The sequence below is a fragment of the Marmota marmota genome, unplaced genomic scaffold, assembly GCF_001458135.2.
Source record: "Marmota marmota marmota unplaced genomic scaffold, marMar, whole genome shotgun sequence".
Classification (NCBI taxonomy): domain Eukaryota; kingdom Metazoa; phylum Chordata; class Mammalia; order Rodentia; family Sciuridae; genus Marmota; species Marmota marmota.
Genome location: NW_026000026.1, coordinates 76,591,510 through 76,615,996, shown reverse-complemented (window position 1 = coordinate 76,615,996; position 24,487 = coordinate 76,591,510). Strand labels below are relative to the sequence as shown.

At 40.6% G+C, this 24,487-nt stretch overlaps 1 protein-coding gene and 1 pseudogene across 1 annotated transcript in view; one reads left to right on the top strand and one right to left on the bottom strand.

Moving 5' to 3' along the window:
• Prelid2 (PRELI domain containing 2) overlaps positions 1 to 18,023 on the top strand; it is an 81,741-nt gene extending 63,718 nt beyond the window's left edge. The window contains exons 6-7 of the mRNA XM_015485751.2: positions 9,272 to 9,341; positions 14,055 to 18,023. Of these exons, the coding sequence (XP_015341237.1) occupies positions 9,272 to 9,331 (60 nt within the window). The 3' untranslated portion in view covers positions 9,332 to 9,341; positions 14,055 to 18,023. The remainder of the gene's footprint in view (positions 1 to 9,271; positions 9,342 to 14,054) is intronic.
• LOC107142329 lies at positions 7,147 to 7,706 on the bottom strand (annotated as a pseudogene).
• Positions 18,024 to 24,487: the final 6,464 nt, after the last annotated feature.

Sequence of the window (24,487 nt, the reverse complement as noted above, 5' to 3'; positions counted from 1 at the left end):
GATACAGGAGTCTGGTCCTGCATATAAAGATCACTGACTTATAGAAATACATGAACCTGGGGGGAAGGAGAAGGGTAGAAATAAAACATAAAAGGAGAATTATCTGGGCATCTGTTAGATTTATTTATTATCTGGGCATCAATGGGATTTATTTATTCTGTTAGACAATTCACTGGCAAAACATATAAGCATGCTGCTCACCATTTCATCTTTCAGAATAGGGAAGAAAAAAGGAGAAATTATGTGTGAGTTTAACTCTGATGAATAGTGAAGAAATGGTTGATAAAGGAGAATTGATAGGAACCTTGTTCTTTTTTTTTTTTAGTGTGTCACAGCCAAGAGTTGATATTGGGGCCCACTGATGCCAGGCACCAGGGTGGTTCTGTTTGTGCACGAGGGAGAGGTGTCTTATAAGTAGGACTGACATGGGTTGAATGAGGAGAGTAAACTTCTCCTGAATGGGGGCTACTAAGCAGATACAGATGGTCAGTTGCCAGAAGTGTCATGGATGGTGTGTGGCCTGGGGTGAGAAATTGGCTTTAATTACTGGTGAGAACAAGCCATATTTTATATGAAGTCTGAGTCAGGAAAGGTCAAACTATGCACAGGTTACATGTTTTAAAGTTCAAAATGAAAGTGGACTGAGTCACATCAGAGGGTGGGGGAAGTAACTGTATGAACTTGAGAACACCATGTGCCTTCAGTGTTCACATCTGGACAGGGTTGATTTGGAAACTGGCAATGTGGAAATGACTTTGTTCCTTCATTCTAATATTTGATCACAGGGTACCTCTCTAAATCAGATGGGTACTTTCATTCCTTGGGTGAGAGTTTCCTATCTGGACTAGATAATACAAGGTCCTTTCTAACTTTTAGTTCTTTTTTTTTTTCTTTGAACATATTCTTTACAAGTTGTGAAAAATATTCTTCTTAAAGAGAAAGAAAAGATTCATAATGTGAAGTAGAGATATCTGAAGGATTGTATGAGTTTAATGTTCTGCAGTTACACCTAAAGATTGGGGGTTACTTGATGAAAATAAAAATGAATCTTACTCAAGAGCCCATTCACTACTATGGGAAAATGTACTGAAGCTGTATATTCTGTCAGGCTATTCTTATTTGAGAAGGATGGTATTTAACATAATTTGTGGATGTGATTAGATATTGATTCGTATATTAAGATTCGTGGTGTTTTGTTTGGGAGCAGGACTGAAATATCTGATTTCTTTAACCAGGATTTTTGAGTGTTGGCACTAGAGAAGGAAGAAGACTCTTGCTGTGAACCTGGCGTTATAAACAGTGTTTGCACATTCATATTCTCACTTAAACTTTCCAGTCCTCTCATGTTGTCAGATCTGGATTCTGAGTCCTCCTTCCTGGTTGCTTTGAGTGGAATCAAGGCCATGTAGTTACTGTGTGAGTTTTGGACAGGACTTTTAGTTGTTTAATTTCTCTGAGCTTTGATCTCTGGGGCGGGGGATGGGGGGATAGGAAAGGAATCCCCTAAGGCAGATGAAAGGGTCGAGTAGGCTAATGCAGGGATAGAAGTCCACCCAGTGCTTGGCACATGCCATGTGACAATACATTTTAACTGTATTATTATTATTTAGTGTTATTTTAGTTTTATAGATGAGAAAACATTAAAAGAAAAGAATTTAAAAGGATGGGATAGCCTCAGATTAAAAGATGCTTTGTTGTGGTGAAAGACCTCTTCCTGGAGAGCTTTGAGTCATGTTTCTCTTACCTTTTGATGAGAAAATTGGATGCATGTTCTTCCCTCCCTCTGTCCCTAGCTCCTGGCATCTCTTCCTTTCTTCCTTCTCAAATGCTGCCTACCTGTGCTGCATTCCAGTGGGAGCTCTAAGGATTCATCAGTGAACACTGGCCAGATCTCTCCTCCTTCTCCCAGAGCTTACCTTCTAGTGTGGTGGAAGACAGTGTGAAATATTTTACAAGCAAAGGATTTTCTCACAGGTATGAATGCTGTAAAGAGAGCAGGACAGGCAGATGTGATCTGGGTTGCGTCCGGGCAGTTTGAGCCAGGGGAATAAGGGAGCAGGTGACTTCTGAGGAAGTGCTGGGATGAGTAGTTGGGATCTGAGTTCTGCAAGGAGCTAGCTGGCCACTAACTGGCCACTTCAGATCTGGGGCTGTTCCTCAGAGCAGTGAATAAGAAAGAAGGAACTGAGCATGTTCCCTGAATAGGAAGCAGGCCTGGGTGCTGGTAGATGGTGAGGGGAGAATGGAGGAGCTGTGGTTGGAGAAGGGGCTGGAAGCCTTGTTATCCCACTTTCTGAACACCTGTTGCTAATGCAGGTTCCTCAGGACCCACATGAGTCCTGCCATTCTTTCTGCATCATTGCCTCCTTCCTTCTTTCTTTCATCCTTTGTTCTTTCCTATTTTGACCTTTGATCTCCCATGGAGGTCCTCCTTATTCTTACCCTTCCAACCACACCTCAAGGGCACTGAATACTAGGCAGATGGCACTGGAATTCCAGACTCATCAGCCTGGCACTCAGGAGTAAGCAGTCGGTTAGGTTTATAGTGCACTGACATGGAGTGCCTACTGGTGTGTCAAATTCTGCACTAGATAATAAGATGCAAATGACGTGAATTCTGTCCCCTGACTCTGAATGCCTTTCCGTCTAATATGGTAAACATGTAAACTGGAGACTGATTGGCTGGATGATGGATTCATTCATTCTCTAAGTAGACATTTACTGCAGGCCTTCTCTGTCCCACAGCCTTGTTCTACAGGGTACATCTTGAACAAGACAGAGAAAGCTTGCAGCTTCATGAGGTTTATGTTTTAGTGGGATTAGATGATTACTGAAGAGATTTAGCTATTATTGACTAAGTATTTACCAGAAACTAGTATTATAGCACTAAATACAGGGATTATTAGGCATTATTTTAACTGATTCTTAGGACAAGCTGTGTTGCTGTCTATATTCAATAAAGATGAGGCAGTCGAAAATTACAGAATTTAAGATCTGGCAGTCGAAAATTACAGAATTTAAGATCTTGCACAAGATCTTATAGCTAGTTTAGATGTGACCCTAAATCTCTCTAACAGAGTCATTGCACAATTACAGTGCTACTCGTGGTTAAATGCAGAGGTTTTATGTGCTATTGTGTTTTCCAGGGAAGTGTAGAGCTAAGGTGGGAAGGAACTGTGTTACGAGGGTTAGAAGGGTGGGATGTGTAATAGTCTTGTCACCTGCTACATTCAGTCCCATTACTCACCCTTCAATGTGGCTTAACTGTGAGAGTGCTCTCTGCAGTTCCCACCCTCATATCTTTTCTTTCTTTCTCTTCCTCCTCCTCCTTCTTTTTTTCCCCCAGTCCTGGGATTGAAACAGGGCATGCACAACCACTGAGCTTTGCCCCCAGAGTTCTTTTATTTTCAGATAATTTAGTATTGTTAAATTATCCAGGCTGGCCTCGAACTTGCAATTTTCCTGCCTTAGCCTCCCAAGTCTCTGGGATTACAGGTAGGAGCCTGGTGGCCGGCCCTCATGCCTTTTCTTTGTCTCCCTCTGCTTTGTCTTCCCCTTCATCTCAGAATGTCACACTCCAGACCACACTTTGTGTCTTACATCTCTCCTCTTTCCATGGCTTCTGCAAGTCCTGCCTTCCTCCAAGAATAGTGTCTGCTTACTTTCTTCTATCACATTTTTTCTAAGTTGTAGTACTTCTCAGAGACTCTGTTGCCTTTCAGGTAGTTTTCATTCCTCTATTTCCGCTCCAGAGATCAGTGAACCCTTGAATTGAGGCTTTATGTCCCCTGCGCATCCCTGTGCCACAGGGTGGGTGCTCAGTTCATTGTGCTTGCTCCAAAGCCGTGACCTGCAGCATCATTTCCAGTGGGGTCTTTGATACCCGTCTTGTATCACTGTGATCATTAAGGGAGCCTTTCTTTTGTTAAGAGCCCCGCATGGATGTGCCTTTTGAGAACTGCTTTAAAAGTTTGTGATTTTTGTCAGGTCTAATGTGAGTCTCCTTGGAGCTTCCTGGGTAAATCAGAACCTCTTCAGGAAGCCCCAGTTTGATCAAATAAACATGCCATCTGGATTTAGCCATCTGTGGTTCCATCTTATTCTTGTTTCTCTTAAGCTCCTCCCCACCTCCCGAGTAATAGCCAGCTATTTCTCAGAAGCAGAGTGGGGAATTTGTGAAGTTTTCTGAATCCGAAAGGCTCAGTGACTCCTTTGGGCAGCATAGCTCTGGTATTAGGGAAATGAGACAGAGACAACTTCCTCATCTGTACATTGACAAATGGAGAAGGATAGCCTCGCAATAGAGAAAAAAATATTCTCTAAGGGGAAAGAAATAATAAAATCAAGCTGGTTTATGGTTTTTCAGTCCAAAAAGCTTTTAAGCTGTATCTATAAAGGTGTTTTTTACTTAATGTTTGTTCTGCATTTCAGGCATCATTGTGTGATAAGTGGTATAAATTTAGCCCCTTTAAGTCTGATCTCCTAGGGGTTGAGATTTAAGTGTTGGAACGAACTGTATTTGAAAGGACTCTATTGATTGGGCTTTGATTTGGTACTTCCTTACCAAAGAGAGTTACTAAATAATGGCTGGCTTCCCTGTTTTTATTTTTTTATTTTTTAAGGTTCACTTTATAGGCTTCTCCTCCCCACCCCAGCCCATTCTCTGCCTCCTAACTGTTCTTCTTAAAAAGACTAACATGGTATTAGAGAGAGGAAAAGAGAGAAAGAAAAATCAACTGTCACATTGTGAACATAATTGATTCAATAAATAACGTCTTTCAATTCCCAGGGCAAACCTCAGAGTCCTCACTGATGTCAATTAGTGCTCAGCTCAATAAGTGGTGGCGGTGGTCTTCATTTAGACAGATGGGAGAGTTCACAGACTCCCACCTCTCAAGGAAGGAATGTGCTTTTCTTCTTTTAAAGACATACTAGCTGGATTTATGCACCTGCTCTGCAAAAAAGAAGTTTGAAAAGGAATTTATGTGGGAGTTTTTAGTATTCCTAAAAGTAGAATGAGGACATTTAATTACTGTCCAGGGGTTTGTTAAAACAAAACAAAACAACAACAAAAACAAAACAAAATAAGAACAGAAAAATAAAAATTGCCTAGAATTCACAGGTCTGTAAGCTCTATGATGGTGGGGCCTGTCTTGTTTTTTGCCATTTAATCTCTAATGCACACAGTAGGTGCATAATAAATATATTAATTGGATTGGGTTTTGAATACATGAGGACAGAAATGAGTACAATCCAAGTCTTATGTTAAGAATTTGACATACTTATATATATTATGTCAGAATGGATTCTATGTTCATGTATAACTAAAAAGAACCAATAAAAAACTAAAAAAAAAAAAATGGCTAAAGAAAATGTGGCATATTACATGATGGAATTTTATTGTCATAAAAAAATCAAATTATGTTATTTGCAGGAAAATGGATGGAACTAGCGACCATTATGTTAAGCAAAATAAGCCAAACTTAGGTCAAGTGTTGCATGTTTTCTTCTCACATGTGGAAGCTAGAGAGGAAAAAGGAAAATAAAGGTGGGGGACGATGTGTCTCATGAAAATCAAAGGGAGATGGGTAGAGTAAAGGGATGGGGAGGGAGGAGGAGAGGGAAGGGGGAAATAGTGGGGAATGATATTGGCCAGATTATATTGTTATATTTTGTGCATGTACAAATATGTAACAATAAATCCCACTATTATGTACAAATATAATGCACCAATAAAATATGGAAAAATAATAATAATGGAGAAAAGAAAGAAAAACAGATTTGCATTAAAAAAAAGAGTTCAGTTAATTTTTGTTCCTCTGATTGTTTCATCCCCTGCCTCTGCTTCTTTCTCCCAATTATTTAAAGGAGAATAACTCCAAAGAGTACAGTACATATTGCATCTTCAGAAGTGATTAAGGAGACCCTACTTCATCAGTTCCCAGACTGATAGAGTTTGAAAGGGATCTCAGAGGTAGTATGAAGCTGCTACTTACAAATTCCAGTATGTGAACTTGTGTTTCAGAATCACATGGAGCATGTTATAAATGCACAGATTCCAGGCCTCAGTCCTGGGATTTCTGATGGAGTCACTGGTAGGGAGTCTATTTGAAAGTTTATTTGCTTTTGTGGATTGCTGTAGAAATTCTGGTGTGCAGAGGGTGTAGAAGACACTAATCCAATTTGCCTTGCAGACCCCTGACCTCTGTGGTCTGAGGCACTCCTTAGTAAAGTGAGCAGCCTAAGGTACCCAGCAGAATGGCCGGTGGAGCAGTGACTAGGACTTAGGTCTCCTGGCTCGGATGACAGCATCTTGGGTAGTTTGCTGCTGTGCTTTGGCTGATGCTCCATGGCACTGGATATGTCTCAATTTTTCTTCCAAGATGATGGCTGTGTTTGGGGTGATGGCCCTGGCAGAATCTGAAGAACCTTCTGGATCAGAACTCATTAATTCTACTTTGGTGTTAATATATTCTGTTGTTTTCTCTAGTGATGCCTTTGATTACCTCCATCTCCATCTTTGGCTCAGAAGGAGTAGGAAGTCCTTGCCTTTGTTCTGTAAGCCATTCAGTGTTTTCCAGCCCTGCTTGATCATAAGAGAATCATATGAGAGCTCATTCTGGGTGTAGGGACCCGGGACCTGCTTGAGTCCTATTACAGCAGAATCTTCCTGAGAGGGGTTGGAAACTGTATATTATTATTATTATTATTATTACTATTATTATTATTTTGGTGCTGGGGATTGAAACCAGGGACACTTTGCTACCAAGCTATGTCCCTAGTCCTTTTTTTATTTTTATTTAATTTTAATTTAGTTTTATTTTGAGACAGGCTCTCACTAAATTACTGAGGCTGGCTTCAAACTTGTGATCCTCCTACTTCAGTCTCCTGAGTCACTGGGATTATAGGTGTGTGCCACCATGCCCAGCAGGGGACTGAATTTTACATTCTACTCCTAATTTTTTTTGGAGTAAGTATTTAATAAGCACATTTTATTTAAATAAATCCTCCAGTAAAGAAATGGAGAATTTACTGCCTTCACTGTGTACATAGATATGTCAAATTTACATGTGCAGCTCTCCAACATTCCCCTTATTGGAAACATCCATGTTTCCACATCACAGTTCCCAGAAAGACTTAAATGTCTCAAAATACTGTATCTCCTTTGGCTTGTTTTTCTCTTGATACCACCCAGGCTTTATTAATGGTTCACTTCATATCATCATCTCCATCTTCATAAATTTTCTTTAGAACATTCACTAATCCCTCACTAGGATCTGTTTCAGTGTCATATGAAGGCTTTTCTTTCTCTTTGCATTCTTTTTTCAACCTGAGTCAAGTACTCTCACTGTTGTGTTTTCTGCTTTCTTTCTACGTATGATGAGAACTGTGTCAGTCTTAACTGTTTTTGAACTGCTTTCCTCAGAGAAGGGTTTCAAGAGATTGTTCAGAATCATGGAGTAACTCTTCCCATTTAGAGTCTTTACCAAAAATCAAACGACCCTCTCTGTGAAATGAACCTGCACATTCTCAGCGGGAATTTGATGAACTCCCGTTAAAGTGATGTAGATTTTCACGAATTTATCGGATTGATCCCATCCATAATTACTGATTTTCAGGGTATATCCTGTTGTAATGGGAGCAACCACAGCAGCTGGCTTTTCCTCCTCAAGAAGTTCTGGTTTCTTCTGTAATTTCTGTTGCATCTTGTCCTTTATTTCTGTATCTGTTTTTTCCCCCTGCTGTAAGAGCATCATGTACTCTTTTTCCAGTGGTCTTTTCCAGCAACACCTTTACTTCTTCTAGATCTTTCTGCAGCTCGTCCAGAGCTGAAGCCGTGGTCTGGCTGGATCAGGCCGCAGGCCCGCGCTGCAGCCATCCACCTGAGTCAGGAAACGCTGCAACGAGCATGTAGACCCGCATAGAACTAGCAGGCGCAGCCCGCGTGCACACAGACCCTGAGCCAGACCGCAGCCGCCCTACGCATGTTGGAGCCTCTGGAACCTTTGCAAGGCCGCAGCCCCACTGGGCCCCACCCCACTGAGCCCCCCTCGGTTCATAATTTTTATTCTCTTCAAATGCTTTTCCAGCCTCTGTCTCTGAGAATGGTGAGTCCCTAGACTCAGCTTTGAGGCCCTTAAGACCCTCCTTCAAATTTACATATAATTCCATCTTGCCTGCCAAAGAACTTGTCCTTGAAGGAAGAAAAGATAGATCTATCTACTTTCCTCCAAGGTAGAATTTTACTGCACAGGGCAGGGATGTAGGAGGTTGGCTGGACAGTTGTGGATTGAGTGGTGCTGGAAGGTTAAGAGGTATCTCTAGAACCGGAGCAGAGGGCCTATGTGCCTTCCCTGTCCTGTCTCTTGAAAGCTGTATGACTTTGGGCAAATTGCTTAAAACCTTTTGAGTTTGTTTCCTCATTAGTAAACTGTGGGTAAGAATACTACTTGCTTGAGGGTTTTGTGTGTATCAGACAAGGGGTTACAGTTGGGCTCTGGGTACACAGGCTCAGAGATGGAGGTTTGCATGCAGAGTGTATTGGAGATAACTTACAGGAGGAACTCCATGATAGAATGAGGGAAGCAGGATTAGGAGAAGGTGACGTTGACCAGGGTGAAGTTGCAGCAAAGGTCTCAGCTCCTGCTGTGGAGAACAACAGGGTGAGGTGCCCTTCAAAATTGTCCTGAATTTTTATCCTAATATCCAGCAGCTGTTGGATGTGGCTGTGCCTGGAGGCAGGCATGGCCTCAGCTCCCTTTGGTTGAGGGTGGCCGTGTGCCCACGGCAGCTTACAGTCCTGGTCATTGGGGACAGGAGTGCTTGTGACCTGGAGGGTAATTCACTGGGCACTCCCGCACCCACTGCACTGGTAGCACACAGGATGTCTTGGTAGTGAAGTGAGCACACTTGTCAATGTTAACAAATATTAGCTCATTGCTATTCTAGCTCTGGCAATGCCGATCGGTAGCTGGGCACTTTCAAGAAGTTGCCCAACTTCTCTTGGGCTATCCTTGTGTTTACCATGGAGATCCCAAACTCTGCTTTGCCTGTCTCCCTAAAAGGGTCTGAGCACATGTGGAAATATAGTGTAGGTGAAATTTGTGAGTAAAATATTATGAAAATGCATGAGATGACTTTGAGCCTACTTTATTGAAATGAATATCTAGCTGTGATCTGGATTCCTTGAAGGGACAAGGATGTGATAAATGTAAAAGTGCTTGTCTGTGAAATATGGCATTTTGATTTTTTTCTTTCTCTCTCTTTATAGGGAATTAGAATAATGGAGATGCTGCTAAAGGAACAGTGTGGTGCCCCCTTAGCTGAATAAGGAATCATCAGTGAGTACCAAAAGCAAAATCAGAATCATTTACTCAAGCCATGTGTTCATGATTATGAGCTTGGCATTATGTATCAGTCTCCCTGGGCTATTCATGCTGTATATTTCCCAGGCTATGTCTGCAGAATGCTATTTCACAGGTGTTTTGTTATCTATTCAGTACCTTTATTTGCTTGGTTCTTTGATTTTCAGAGCAGTTTTGTACTACGTGCTGGGTCACAACTGCATTCAAATTGTTAAAACTGTTCAGTATAATCTACCCTGATTGAGACCCTCAAGGTGGCATAGATTTGTAAAGACTGCAGCTCAGGATTAACTGAAGCTTAATATTATTGTTCAGAGAACAACAAAAGCAGATTTAAAACTGTTATTGGAGCAGGAAGGATAACAAGACGGGAAAATGTTGATTGGCCAGTGAAACAAATGTTATCTTATTAGTCATACAGGTTGAGCATTCCTAATCTGGAAACCCAAAATAAGTAATTCTCCAAAGTCTGAAACTTTGAGTGCTGACATGATGTCACAAGCGGAAGATTTTATACCTGACCTTACATGATGATGGCAGTCCAGGTGTACTAAAAATATTTCCTAAATTTACCCTTAGGGTATGAGTATGAGGAGTATATGAAACAAAAATGAATTTCATGTTTGGGTCCCATTTCCAGGATATTTCATTACGTAGATGCAAATATTCCCAAATCTGAAAATATGTATGTTCCTAATCCAACATACTTCTGGTCCTAAGCATTATATAAAGGATACTCAACCCACTGATTGAAGGTGTCTGCCTGAAATGCTATTCTGAAAGATTCTAAAGCTTGAAAATAGTGCTAAGGCTATGGGTAAGGGAACCTTGAGTGATTTGTAATGTATGCTATGGTCACAGGCAGCAAACAAGACAGCTCTTGTGTATGGCAAATGGTGAAGGGTTAACAACAGATACTGGGGAATCACAGAACTATTCACTTTCCCTCCCCTGGTAATTTCTATTGTCTACATCAAGGAGAAAGTTTTTCATAGTGGAAAGGATGGGACAAAGCTATTTAATAGAGAATAAAACCAAAATAAATGAATAACATCTTGCTGAATTTAAAGGTAGATTTTTAACATTAGAGAGAGGGTAAACCTCCGAGTAAAGCAAACAGTGCTTTGGGTATTTCAGAATTACCTTATGTTGGCTTAAAAACACAGTATATGGTTTTGTATAAGTGACCTCGTGTTCTAATTGTAATGCACAATGAACTCTGAGAGCAATTTATGAAAGAATAAGCAAAAGGAACGCTTGTATACAAATGCCTTGGTATTCAAAGCATGCTGGCCAGGCTTGTGAATGAACATCAGTTGGAAACTGTAAAGTGTTTCTGTTTTTTGCAGATTGGACTCCATTCTGATTAAGCTTCCATACTTGACACATATTAATAGATTTCATTATTACTGGAAAGGCTAAACAAGATCGTTTTACATAGCACACACGGCAGGTGCTCATAAAATGTCAGAACTTAATCTTAAATGTTTTACTCCCCATTCCTTAAGAAATTGTAGAGAAGAATGTGGCCATGTCACCCGAGGCTCACTGAGCATTGCTTGTATTTGGGCACACATTTTACCCTGGCTGGTGGGATCTAAAGTCAGGTTCTGGTTCCATGAAGGCATGAGGGGCCTCCGATTACATATACCTATCGTTTTTCAAACTTCAAATTAGTGTCATTAAAACTTTAGCAGACATCAGAATCATCTGGAAGACTTGTTAAGCACAGAATGGTGATTCAGTAAGTTGGGTGGTCTCCTGAGCGTTTGTGTTTCTAGAACACGTTCCAGGTGATGGTGATGGTGGACCCAGGACCACATTTTGAGAGTGACTGCTTTAAATGAGTTCCCATTTTTGGATGGAGACAGATTCAGTGCTTAGGCACTAGGGGGGCTTACAGCTGGGGTTTTGAAATTGTTGCCCGCATTTGGTCAACTTTAGATTAATTGGAAGAATGGTTTTCTTTGTATGCCTTTTCTCTGATTTTAGCATCTCAGTCTTGCTTGCCTTTTTTTGGTGATTTGAATGTTGACAAGCTCTAGGCTGAAGTGGACACAATTGGTAAAAGAGCTGAGACTCAGGTCATCTTGTGCTTTGAAGCAGCTTGGATTTAAAGTGTTGTTAGTAAAGATGAGCAAATTAAATAATTTAGTAGCATTTCCTTTTGATTACCTATTATCTTTTGTGTGTGTGTGTGTGTGTGTGTGTGTGTGTTTACTGTGATTGAGGCCTAAGCCATGAATTCAGGGCTTTGCATTGTTTGCAAAAAAAAAAAAGAAAGAAAACCAATTCATTCTCCTCTCTTTCAAGTGGAGTGGTGGTGTTTAAGTCTGCATATAGCCAGGAGGTTAGTATAGGATAGTTGCGTTTTTCGCAGTCAATATAATAGAATTCATGAAGGATTTACACAATTCAAACTCAAAGTTCATAACCAGTTTTTCTCAGAGGAGAAAATGTAAAGTGAGCACATACCCATTAACTCTCACTAATAAATCTACAATTACTGTAAACTAAAGGCTGTTGCTAAGGCTTTAAGTTTTTCTCAAAATTAGCTTCAGTGAGATATCACTTATATACAATTAAATATATATATAATTTGTGTGTTTGTGTGTATGTGGTGCTGGGGATTGAACCCAGGGCCTTGTGCACGAGAGGCACACTCTCTACCATAAATGAACTAATTTTAAGAGTACAGTTTGTTGAGTTTTGAAAAATGAGTCATATAAGCATTGCCACAAATATGGTACAGAAAATTTTGAGGCTTTGATGTTACCAACTTATCCCCTCCCACACAAATTTCTTGACTATTTTTACAAAGCTTTTCAATTTTGAGATGTTTCTGTTTTAATGAAACTTTTTATTTTCTTTAAAATAGCTCTAAGGAAAATGTGGGGATGGTTTTAGGTGTGTCAAAGGATTACTTGTTTTTGAGTAGTGTAAAGCTATGTTAAAAGAAATGGGACACCATACTTAGACAGTAGGGATGAGAATATGATAGTCCAATAAGCTAAATCAAGTCTGCTGTCTACTTTTATAAATAAAGTTTTATTGGGACACAGCTATGTCCTTGACTATGTTCAGACTTAAAACAGCAGAGCTGAATACTTGTGATAGTAGAGACCTTATAGTCTGCAAAGCCTAACATATTTCTTATCTGGCCTTTTAAGGAAAGAATTATTGCTTCCTGAGTTAGCATCCTAAATTAGTCCAAATTAACGTCAAGGAGTGTTGTGATTGCCTTTTTGTGTGTGTGTGATGCTGGGTATCAAACCCAGGACCCTTTGCATGCTACATAAGCACTCTTGTCATTGACCTACATTCACAACCTTTTTTACTTTTCATTTCAGTTCATTTATGTATTTTTTATTGGTGTTGACCTTTTTTCTTTTAAAAAAAATTCAGTATTTAGCCAGGCACGTTGAAGAATTAAGACTCTCAAAATCAACCAAACACAGTGGGGCACACCTGTAATCCGAGCAGCTTGGGAGGCTAAGGCAGGAGGTTCGCAAATTCAAAGCCAGCCTCAGCAACTTAGTGAGACTCTGAGCAACTTAGCGAGACCTTGTCTCAAATTAAAAAGTTAAAAAAAGGCTGGGGATGTGGCTCAGTGGTTAAGTGCCCTTGGGTTCAATCCTCATTATAGATAGATAGATAGATAGATAGATAGATAAACAAACAAACAAACAGTATTCATGATATCTTACCTATGTTCCAAAGTTTATAGTTTGGCAGTTTATTTCCCCTGCATTGAGTCTAGGATTATCACTTTTGTGATTTGGATGATGGTATTTTCAGGATACATAAAAAGTACTAAAATGATAACAGTGAACTTAAAATACCAGCCACAGTGGTCATTAAAATTGCTCATAAAGTTCTCAACACACATACCCAGTGGAGTAGAAATACAGGCATTTTGTTAGCAAATAAAGTGGCACTGTGGTGTGACGGTAGTAGAGGTGCTGTTTATAATTTACACAGTATTCTAGACTGTGGAATTTTGCTGCTCTCAATTTTTAAAAGATATTTTGCTGGATTTGTAAAAATGTGCATAAGGAGAGATTACTTAATATTTTATATCACGATGTATTTCACGTTTGCATAACTTAAATACACATAGAATGTGACTACATTTTATATGGTTCTCACAATTAAAGATAACTTCCTCAAATTCTCTGACCTGTATATCCAAACGTATGTTTGAAAGTTAGAAAACTTAGAAGGTGATTTTGTCATGAGCCAAAACGGAGGCATATAAATCTCAGTCGCCAGTATGCTTGTGGCGTTGCTGCTGACACATCATTTGATAGATTTTTGATTTCCTGTCATTTTTGAATAAAACAAATAGCCCTGACATCTGTTTGTTCTTGCCACTGGCAGTTGGGAGACTGGACTTGTGAGGTTTGATAACACAGCAGCATTCTGTTACATCGTGATGATTAAGACCTCAATTTTAGCTATATCTTAAACTCCTCTCTGAACCAGCTCCTCTAGCTAGTTGGACTTAATAAAATGAGGTGCTGGCTTTGTTCGAAGATCATTAGGAGGTAGGAATGCGATTTCTTCAAGAATTATCCGTAATGATGAATTCAAGTGACTCTGAGGAGTTGCTTCAGAAAAGAGGGCAAATAAGTATCGATCAGTAGACATGTTTATTAGGTGATAAAGCCTGTTTGTTTTCTCTTGCAGGGGAGCCATGTCCAAGTGGGCTTCTTTCCAATAATAACTTCTTGGCCACAACACATCGTAGGCACAGTTCCTGGAATACAGGTTTGAGGATACAGTATTGGCAGAATAAAGAAGAGGAGACATCCTTGCCAGAACATAAAACGATACCCTCCCCTTGGAGCCTGCTTCAAATAGTGGGACTCATGGAGATGAGACCATCTAGCTGGATTTTTATGAACAGTCTCTTTATGATTTTATAAATAAAGAAAAAGATCCATGTGAGATGACATCCACTCTTCCTCAGGATGTCCTGCTACTTGTTTGTGATGGCACCAGGGCAGTCAAAGGCCTGGGGCGGTGGTGCTTGTACCCATATTTTAACAGCATGGTTGTTCATGGGATTCATGAGTGGATTCTGGAACATATAAAGTTGTTGACTCGATTACCTGTTCTAGGGGGCTTGAAACAGGCATGTGCCAGACCTGTGCTGAAGCTAAGCCATATGTATACCAATGTTTAATATTTTCAGAAATCAAAGACTTTTGATGCATAAGCACTGTTAGCATAGCTTTCATAATGTAGCATGAACTGACTGTGCTTGGTGCTCTAGAAGAACATGGAATGGATGGTGGAAGGCAGGTTCTGGTCATGACTCCCAGTAACTCATCCTGTGATATGGAGCAAGTCATTCAGCTCTGCTTTTTTTTTTTTTTTTTTTACTGGAAGAGTGGGGACAATCAGGCACAGGTCTTTTGCCTCTGGGTTGTGATGACTAACAAGATAGTTTAATTTGAAGAACACAAATTTGGGAGTCAGATAGATAGACATGGATTTGAATACAAACCCGTCTACTAGTTCATTGATCACATTCATAAAAATCTTCCTGAAGCTCATTTTTTCACGATTTATAAAATGAGGTGATGAGATGAACTCTGAGGTTTTTGAACTGCTTTGAGATCACGAATATAAAATGCTCATCATGTGGCTTGATGCCCGGAAACCCAGTAAATAGAAGCCATTATTATGTAAAACCATTTGAACATATAGTTTTCAACTGTAATGTCAGGGAGTATTTGTTTGAAAATTAGATGACAGTAGTTTGCCTTTCTCCTGATGAGAAGCCGAAATATGAAAGTATGCTACCTAACAGAGAGCTTGAAGAGAGGCAATGATTTGGAATTCATCTTAAGATAAAAATTGGGCCATTACTGGAAATTCTTGGGGAGATTGTTCTTTTTTTAATATTTGAAAGATTTCCACTTAGTGCCTTGATGAATTTCAGAGCAATTCTACTTTCTCATACAAGCCTGCCACGGTGAGCCTCCTCTCCTGTACTTGAGTCTTGTCTCCTGGGATAATTTCTCTTCCATCTCCTCAGTGTTTTATTCAGTTCTGTTGGAGGGAAAATGAATGGTAGAAACCAGAACACATTTTGACCTTCTCTTCCATTTAGTAGGGTTTTGGAATAATAGCCCCTTTCCAAAAGTAGGAGGTGATATAAATTGTTGAAGGTGAAAGGCAAAAATTTTTATTTGGAGATTGATGTTGGGTATAAGCTTAACCTTTCCTACTGAACAATGTGCATCCTCTGCAGGCCAGAGTTCTCAGCCTTGGCTGTCCATTCGGGTCACTTGGGGAAGGCAATGCCGTCCTGATGACCTGGGCTGCACCTAGATCAAGAAATCAGGACCTCTGGAGGTGGAACCCAGGCATCAGTGTTTTCAGAAGTTCCCCATGTGATTCCAGTGGGCATCTAATTTTAGACATTTATCTGATTTCTTTCATAATGTGTCAGAGGTAGGAAAGGATCTCTGTAACAGGGACTTTTACTAGAAGCAGAGTGTAGCAGAGAGAGGCTGAATTGGTGCCTTGGTTCCCTGTAGCTGGGGTGGCCAGTGCCAATGTGAGCAGCGACCTGGCAGCTGGTCTGAAGAGTGAAGCAGGTAGCTGCTGTCGAGGTCCAGGGAGCGCATGTCTGGTTGAGAGTAAGCAGCTGCTGTCCAGCACCAGCACAGTGTAGCAGTGTGGCTGTTTTTTCTATTTTATTTTCAATTTTCCAGGAAAAGGAAAAAAAATAAAAAGAGATCTCTTAATTTTCATATTGCAAAAATTTCAGAATTGCTTAAAGTCTCTTCTAGCCAAATAGGTTTGCCAGCCAGTACTTTTCAGCCTGTGTTTGTAGGGTGTTAAGGATTGGCCTGCACATCCCAGCCAATTTTTAATAGATTTGCATGTTTGTATTCTGGACATAAAATGCATCCTGCCTTTCCTCCAAGATTGCTTTTGGATGCATTTTTCTTCCTCGTTCCACAGTAATCCTCTGGACCTGCATCAAACACTTTTCCTCACTCAGTATTTTTCCCCTACAGGCATCTTTTACTTCAAGCTTCATATACATGGTTTTCAAAAACTTATGGAGTTTTCAGAATTAATTAAGGTTTTTTAGATTCATTTAACTTATATGCATATTATAGAATCCCATCTTTTACTTTGTCATCTGATATGTAGTGTAAGAAATGTCAAAGCTAGGATTGCTGCTTTGATGGACACACTAGGAACAAGAGTGGGAAGGGTAAATTCACAGACCTGGCTGGTCTCCTCCTGACGGGGCCAGTGAGCCTGCCCTTCAAAGAGAGGATGTACCAGACACCCCTGGAGGGGTGTATTGACCTGCAGGCCCGCTGGTCCTTCCTCCAGAGATTCTGACTCATGCACTTTCAATTGGAACTCAGGATCTGCATTTTGACACAAGTTCTCCAGGAGATTTGGTTGTGCTGTTCCACAGACCACATTTTGAGAAGCACTCATTTGGGAGAGGTATTTTTGGCCTCAATGACTCCTTCATTTAGGACAGTTTTACAGTCAGTTTGGCCCCCTGATCAATGTAGTTGATCACTCAGAACTCAGTATGAAGTTCCTGTGCAGAGAGAGGCTGACTCAAGCTATCCCTACAGTGATTGAGGTACTTTTCCCAGGAAGGCTGTTAGGATTTAAATTATATATAAATGAAAAAGGTGCTGCATTATTTTTATATGAATTGCTTTGTGGCTTTTTTTTTTTTTCTTTTTTGTGGTACTGGGGATGGAACTCAGGGCCCTGTGCATGCTAAGCACATTCTCTACCACTGAGTTGCACCCCCAGCTCTACTCTGTGTTTTTTATAAGCAGCGTATATGTATTAACAATCCCATTTATTAGATTTCGTAGGGCACACAGTATAGACAACTCAAGGTTATTTTTTTAAGTTGGACTCTTTTTTTGCTGTTTCGACCATTTCCATGGAATTGTTTCTTAATCTAGTATACGTTCCCTGCTTTGAAAAACAGAAGCATTGAAGAGAATGAAATGTTTTCAGGTCCTCATTTGTGTTTTTAATTATGACATGCTCTGTCTAGGTTTATTAGAGTCCTACACTGAATAGCCCCAGATGTATTTGCTCTTTGAGTTCCATGGTGGTTTTAAGAGTTTTTCTTTCCCCTCACTGTTAGCTGTCATTTCTCTCTGCTATTTTGGTGTCTGCCTCTGGAAGCTTCCACTATTTGCTATGGGGTTGGGAAATCATGTAACTGCATCCTCTACCTCATGACGTGAACAGCAGCTGAATGAGGCTTTTTGAACGTTAAAATGGGTGAACTTTGCTACATTGACTTGTGACATTATTCGTGGCTCGGCTCCCTCCTTCCAACTTATTTTCTGATCTTCAACTGCGGTTGTCAGATCTGCGACCTCAAGATAAGCAAGACGTTGGTAGAAATAATTTCTCCTGATGGATGAACCATTGCTTTTCTCAATTGTGTTAATTTTTTCTATATATCGTCCTATCATGTGAAATGTAGTGGATTAAAATTCAAATGAAAATTTCTCAGGCCCGGTTTTTATATAGGATAAAATATTTTATATTCAGTATTACTGTGATTTAGATCTATAAATCAGTTGCGTGCTTAAGAAATTCTGTCCTGCAGTATTTCTGAAATAAAGGTGTTACAACCAATATTTATGTGTGAATTCTAATTTCTTGGGGGCATCACGTCTTTTGGCGTAGTTTGTGTTGATTCTTTTTTTATATATATTTATTTTTTTAGTTTTCGGTGGACACAACATCTTTGTTTGTATGTGGTGCGGAGGATCGAACCCGGGCCACACGCATGCCAGGCGAGCGTGCTACCGCTTGAGCCACATCCCCAGCCCCTGTGTTGATTCTTTCTAGTAAGGATCCCTGTCCAGCTGCCCTGATGAGGGTGATGTAGCTACTGCATGGTGTTAGTTACCTGAAGGTGAGTCAGTAGTCCCAGAAATAAGCAGAGGCCACCATTGTTCGGTGATCGGGAGGGTCATGTGCTAATGAAACTAAGGACCTGGGTCCACGGAGGGAGAAGAGAGGAAGCACATTGGGAATGAGCAGCAGCACAAAGCTAAGTGGTCCTAGAGAGGAAGGGACAGAGTAGCTTCTCGTTGACCCGTGTGTGCTGGGAGCCATTAGCCAAGTAGGTATGACAATTTCCTTGCCAGCGTACCCCATGTTGCAGTGACATTGAATGTAGGTGACCTTGCTCAAGGACCAAGGCGGATTAGGGCGTTCCCGGTTTAGGTTCCAGGTTTAAGGTTTAAGATTATTCCTGCTGGGAATAGGGCGTATCCTGCTGCCTGAGTTCCCCTTGAGTTCTCACGGGATTCAGACAGTATTTTTTGGGAGATAGAAGCCCAGTGGAGGTGGATTTGGGCAGAGAACGTGGATTTCCCCAGAATGTGATTGTAGACGGCTGGTGTGAGTTCGGGAATAAAGAGTTGCTGTTTGAATCTACAAGCTGTGTGGTGGCTCGTGATTGTGTGCCCAGCCAGACTGCGGCATTTGTGCCCAGACAGACTGTGGCATGTGTGGCTCAGCTATACTTTTTGTACTTGGTTTTTGTGAGATACACTTTTGTCCTTTTATTTGACCCCTTTAGACTTGGGTTATTTGGTTGGGTTTTTGTGCCTTGTTACTAAAATGCCTCATCCAAGCCCTATTAATGCTCTTCCTTTCCTCTAGTTAGGGTGTGGTGATGACCTTACTTTTAGGAGTACAGTCCTTGTTTGATCAGTATCTATTGAGAACCAGCTGTACACAACAGAAAGACAGGGTTTGTCTTCTCTTTTGACTTTATCCAGTGGATAACTAGAAAGCTTGCGCTTCATTGCTGATGGCTGGTCAGACCAGATACAGCCACCCTTGTGGGGAGTAAAGCAAATGGTCACGATTTACTTAAAGGATGTAGGAGAGAAAGTCAGTATAGGATGCACAGTGGAGAGATCCACATGAAAATGTGAATTGGCCGGGCACAGTGGTGCACGCCTGTAATTCCAGCGGCGTGGGAGGCTGAGGCAGGAGGACCCGAGTTCAAAGCCAGCCTTAGCAAAAGTGAGGTGCTAAGCAACTCAGTGAGATCCTGTCTTTAAATAGGGCTGGGGATGTGGCTCAGTGGTCGAGTGCCCCTGAGTTGAATCTGTGATACCTCCTCGTTCCCCAAATCAACAGCAGGTGCACACTTGTAGATAGAACGTCTGAGTTAGTGTGGGGTATGCCACAACATTTTGGAAGTTGTCAGTTTTTTTTTTTTTTTTTCTAGGCCCAGCCCCATAGATGGGTGGAGCAGGCCCACATGAGATCAGACCAGCCAAGTCAGGAAGGAACTTCAGAGTGTGCAGTGACTACAGGGTACAAGACACCAGGCACAACCTCCTTTACTTTCAGACCCTTATATTACCGCCTGGTCTAAGGACATGCCTGAATTCAGGGCTGTAGAATCAGCACAGTACTTCACTGGTGTCTCTGAGGGAGGCAGGATGGCATGCTAACTATTGCAAGCTAATCCTACAATCCAGAGCCTTAACACAAACTTTGGAGAGAATGAGGCAGATGGAGAGAGGGAATCCTAAGAAAGACAGGCAGACCCAGCATGTTGAGGATCCGGAATAGAAGTTAACAGGGAAACTTACCAAATAGAAATCTAAAATGCAGTATTCCTTACAAACCGTAGCTGTCCTTCAGGAACCCTCTGAGAAGGTTTTAAAAAAATACTAATGCCTGGGTGCCACCTTCAGAGATTCCTTCTGGTTTACTGGTGTGGCTTGCAGCCCTTTTTAATCAGCATTGCAAAAAGCTTCCTTGATGCTTCTTAAAGCATGAAGAGTAATTCCCATCAACTTCAGAGGTAAGTTTCTTCCATCAGTGGTAACCCCTAAGAAACTACCAGGAGAAGCAGTTGGAGATAGGAGATTTCTCCTTTATTGTGTTCTGCCTCTACTCATCAGAAAAATAAGCTCCACTAATGGAAGAAAAAAGATTCTAAAAATACTCCACCATGGGCAATCCGTCATTAGGATTAGAAATTTGAGTTGCAAAATTTGTTGGAAGGGTATCCCATGTAGATAAAGGGTCTCATAAACCTCCAGATCTGTGATAATCTCAAAGGGTTAACCTGAGTAACTGTATGGCTGGACCTTAAGATGTAGTTCTTTGAGCTATGGACAGGCGTGCTGTGTAAGAGGCAGCAGAGAGAAAATAGCAGCCACCATCCTGTTAAATTAAACTCCACAGAGCTATTCTGCAGCATTCTCAGAGAAGGTTAGAGCGATTTCGTGCCTGCCATCTGTTAGGCGGCTGATGGAATCATCCCTCCTTCGTGTCAGTGCCAGGATGAACTTTTAGATCTGACGGCAAAGGAGAATATGCTAACTTTTCGACTGTTTTTGTTTTCCCATTTGGAATTTAGGTGTCTCCCTAAATTCAAAAATTCATAGATTGCTCCATCTTTGAAATTGCCACATTGCCACTTTAGAGGTTTAGGGAAATCATTTTCTGGACTGAAGTCCCCTCTGTCATTTGTGTTTGTTTAAGAACATGGTCATTAGTTGATCTTGTCAATCAGGCAAAAAACCAAACCCTCCTTGTCACTAGGATAGGAGCCTTACAAAAAAAAAAAGTAGTTAGAAATATAAAATATGAAATTATTACACTCACCATTTAGGGTCATTTGCAAAGTTACAAATTGAACTAAGTCTCCTTTACTTCCCAACAAATGCTTCTGAATTGCTATTTTCCTACCAAGATTAAAAGCCCATACAATGAAACAGAGAGAAAAAGAATGTAATGAATGGGTGATTCCAGAGTATAGTTTTTGCAATGAAAATACGATATGGGGGCAGAGGAGAAAAGAATAAGAAAAACCTATCACAGCTGTACGTGTCACTGATTAAATTAGGGCAGCTGGAAGGAAAACTTCCTGTCTGAGGTTTTCTTTTACAAATGACATTCAAATAGTTTGAGACTGGGGGCTGGGGTTGTGGCTCACCTGTAGAGCGCTCGCCTAGCACATGCGAGGAACTAGGTTCAATCCTCAGTACCATATAAAAATAAACAAATAAAGGTATTGTGCCCAACTATAACCAAAAACATATTTTAAAAAATAGTTTGAGACTGGAGCATATAGGTTTAGAGTGCCCAATTTTTATCTTTCTTCCTTGGTCTTCTTTTTTCCTAAATGTATCATTAGACTTAGCAGAAAAAAATTGAGTGCAGTTTTCTTGCTGGTTTCCTGGTGAGTGGACGTAAAGCCTTTGGACAACTCAAAATCACATGGGAGGCACTAGATGGCTGCAATTTTTTTATTACAGTTGAAATTGGATTAAACACTATGCATCCGATTGCAATTGGAGCCATTCCAGCAGGGAAGGTAGTCTTTTTGTATGTGTGAAGTCAGAAGCCAGCATTTAACTTTTTTCCTTAGGTGTTAATTGTTCTGTCAAGTGCCATGAGAACCATTTCTTCCTAGAGGAAATAAACGCTGGCAATGTTTTTGGGTCTATTAAAGGGAAGATTTTTGTAGAGATGAATTAGGGAAGAGCAAAGAGTCAGATAGACTTTTATTTTTCCCTGAAACCTCTTCCTGAGAGGCATTGCCTATGATTTGCAGAGCAGGGTACTTTTTCCCCTGGGATCTGTAGTCAATTGTGTGAAGGTGTGAAAAGCTTCTTGGAGCATTTATTTTTCCCAAAGCTTTGTGGGGAAAACATTTTTTATATTAAAAACAAGGAAAAAACTTTGCAGAATGTAAAGTTGGAATATATTCTTTTTTTTAAAAAAAATATTTTTTAGTGGTAGGTGGACATAATACTTTTATTTATTTTCATATGGTGCTGAAGATTGAATCCAGGGCCTCACACATGCTTGGTAAGTGCTCTACCACGGAGCCACAGCTCTAGCCCTGGGATTTTTTCTTGATTAAAAAAAAAGTTTTAAATTTTCCACACATGGGGAAAATTTGGAAATGCTTGTAATGCTTCCTAGCACATAGCAAGTGTCATAGTAGGTTGAACTTAGGAGACATGCTTAATGAACTTAATGGACAAATATCTAGTAAACACAGGCCAATCTTGTCAGCAGATGCAGCACAGATTATGTTGAATACTGAGTTAACATAGAGTCTTTAGATGTAGAAGCTCCTTGGAGAAGGACATATGTAAGTATGAAGAACATTTATTGAACATTAAATTATACGTTATTTTTTCTTGTGCGCGTGCCGTGTGTGTGTGTGTGTGTGTGTGTGTGTGTGTGTGTGTGTGTGTTGGCAGTTTTGTTTTCCTTCTCAGGGAAATATTATTTGTCCATATAACACTGATAGTGCCCTGCTGCTTCCAAATGGGAGGCAATTCAGATACACCTGTATGCCACGATTTTCTCTAACCCGTCAGTCTGCAGTGTTTAATTCAGGATACTTGCTAAAATCATGGGAAGAAGTATAATTAGTGTTAAGGGGTAAAATGACAAACACAAGGGAAAAATTAATGAAGTAGTGTTTTGATTCTTGATTCTGGTAATTACAGAGGTGAGGCTTGCTCAGCTTTACTGAAGCTTACCCTTCCCAATAACAAATCATTTTCTGGTTTATTCTCTCAGACCTATTTTAACTGTCATTGGGACGGAAATTACATGGCAGTTACCAGCAGGAATAATCATGCTTTTTGTTTTAAAATGGCATACATTTCAAATAAGGATGGCAAGGATGGTAGTTCCTACTTTCTTTGTTCAGATAGTTTGTCCCAGTCAGATCTAAATTTCCTTTCACAAAGTGAAGTTTGAAAGTAAATGTGGCGCATACCTGTAATCCCAGCAACTGGGGAGGCTGAGGGGGCAGGACGATCCAGAGTTCAAAGTTAGCCTCAGCAAAAGCGAGGCACTAAGCAACTCAGTGAGACCCTGTCTCTAAATAAAATAGAAAATAGGACTGGGGATGTGGCTCAGTAGTTGAGCGCCCCTGAGTTCAATCCCTGGTTCACCCCATTCCCCCCAAAAGAAAGTAAATTTTATAGCAGACAAGAAATCTCAAAATTGGATTTGATTCAATTATCCATTGAGCAACGACCATGGACCTAGCTCTAAAGGTTTCCTAGGTGAGAGTCAGAACCCACATGAAGATCAGAACCCACATGAAGTCCTGGCAGAGCAGAGACCAGCTGTGCTCCTGCTGCCCTCTGGGTTTCATTTCCTCCATGAGAGGGAATAATAACAGTGCTGCCTTTACTGAGTTATTGAAAGGATTTAATGGGTTAAGACATGAAGAAAGAGCTGGAGCAATGCGTGTCTGGCACATAGTGAACTCTCCACCATCTCCAGAAGCTATTGTATATAGAGTTGGTATAAAGTCCTTAAACACTGAGGATGGTTCTCCAGGGAAAACATTTAGACTTTGAAATTTCTTTTTTGGAGGCATTTTAAATTTTTAAAATTAAATTTCCCTAATACTCTTAGGGCTCTTCAAAAGTTCTGTCATATTGAGTGAATTGTGGTAATTTGTGTTTTTTAAGATAAATTGGTCCCTATCATCTAAATTGTCAATTTTTGCTCATAGTTTTTCCTTTATTTTTCGTTTCCTGTCTGTCTGGTCTTTAGTGATATCCTATTTTATTCCTGATATTGCTAATTTGTGTCTTCCTTCTCTCTTTCCCTTTTGTCAGTCTTGTGAGGTATTTGTCAATTTTATTGATCTTTTCAAAGAGCCAGCTCGGTTTCCTTTTAGCTATTCACTTTTCATAGTCTTCTTCATACAATGCTCATGGGTTTTAGTTGCACTGCCACTGACTTTTTCAAGTCCTAAGTATCTGGCCCCTTCTTTACGTAAGCTCCACTTTTCTTCAGTTCCCAGCCTCAGCTTTGCTTCTTCTGGAAGCTCTCTCTGAGCCTGCACAACAGGCTGGGTCCCCTGCAGGTCCCCCCCTCCCCACCCCCCGTAGAGCCCTGCACATCTCCTGTGTAATGTTGCTCAGACACTGATCCTGTCTTGAGTGGGTGACAGACTGTGTGTAAAATGAAAGAATTGGAGTTGATGAAATAAAAGACTCTCCCTCCCCCCCCTTTTTTTTTTGGCTTTTTCTCTCTTTATCCCCCCCCCTCATTTCTCTTTGTTCTCCTTTCTCTCT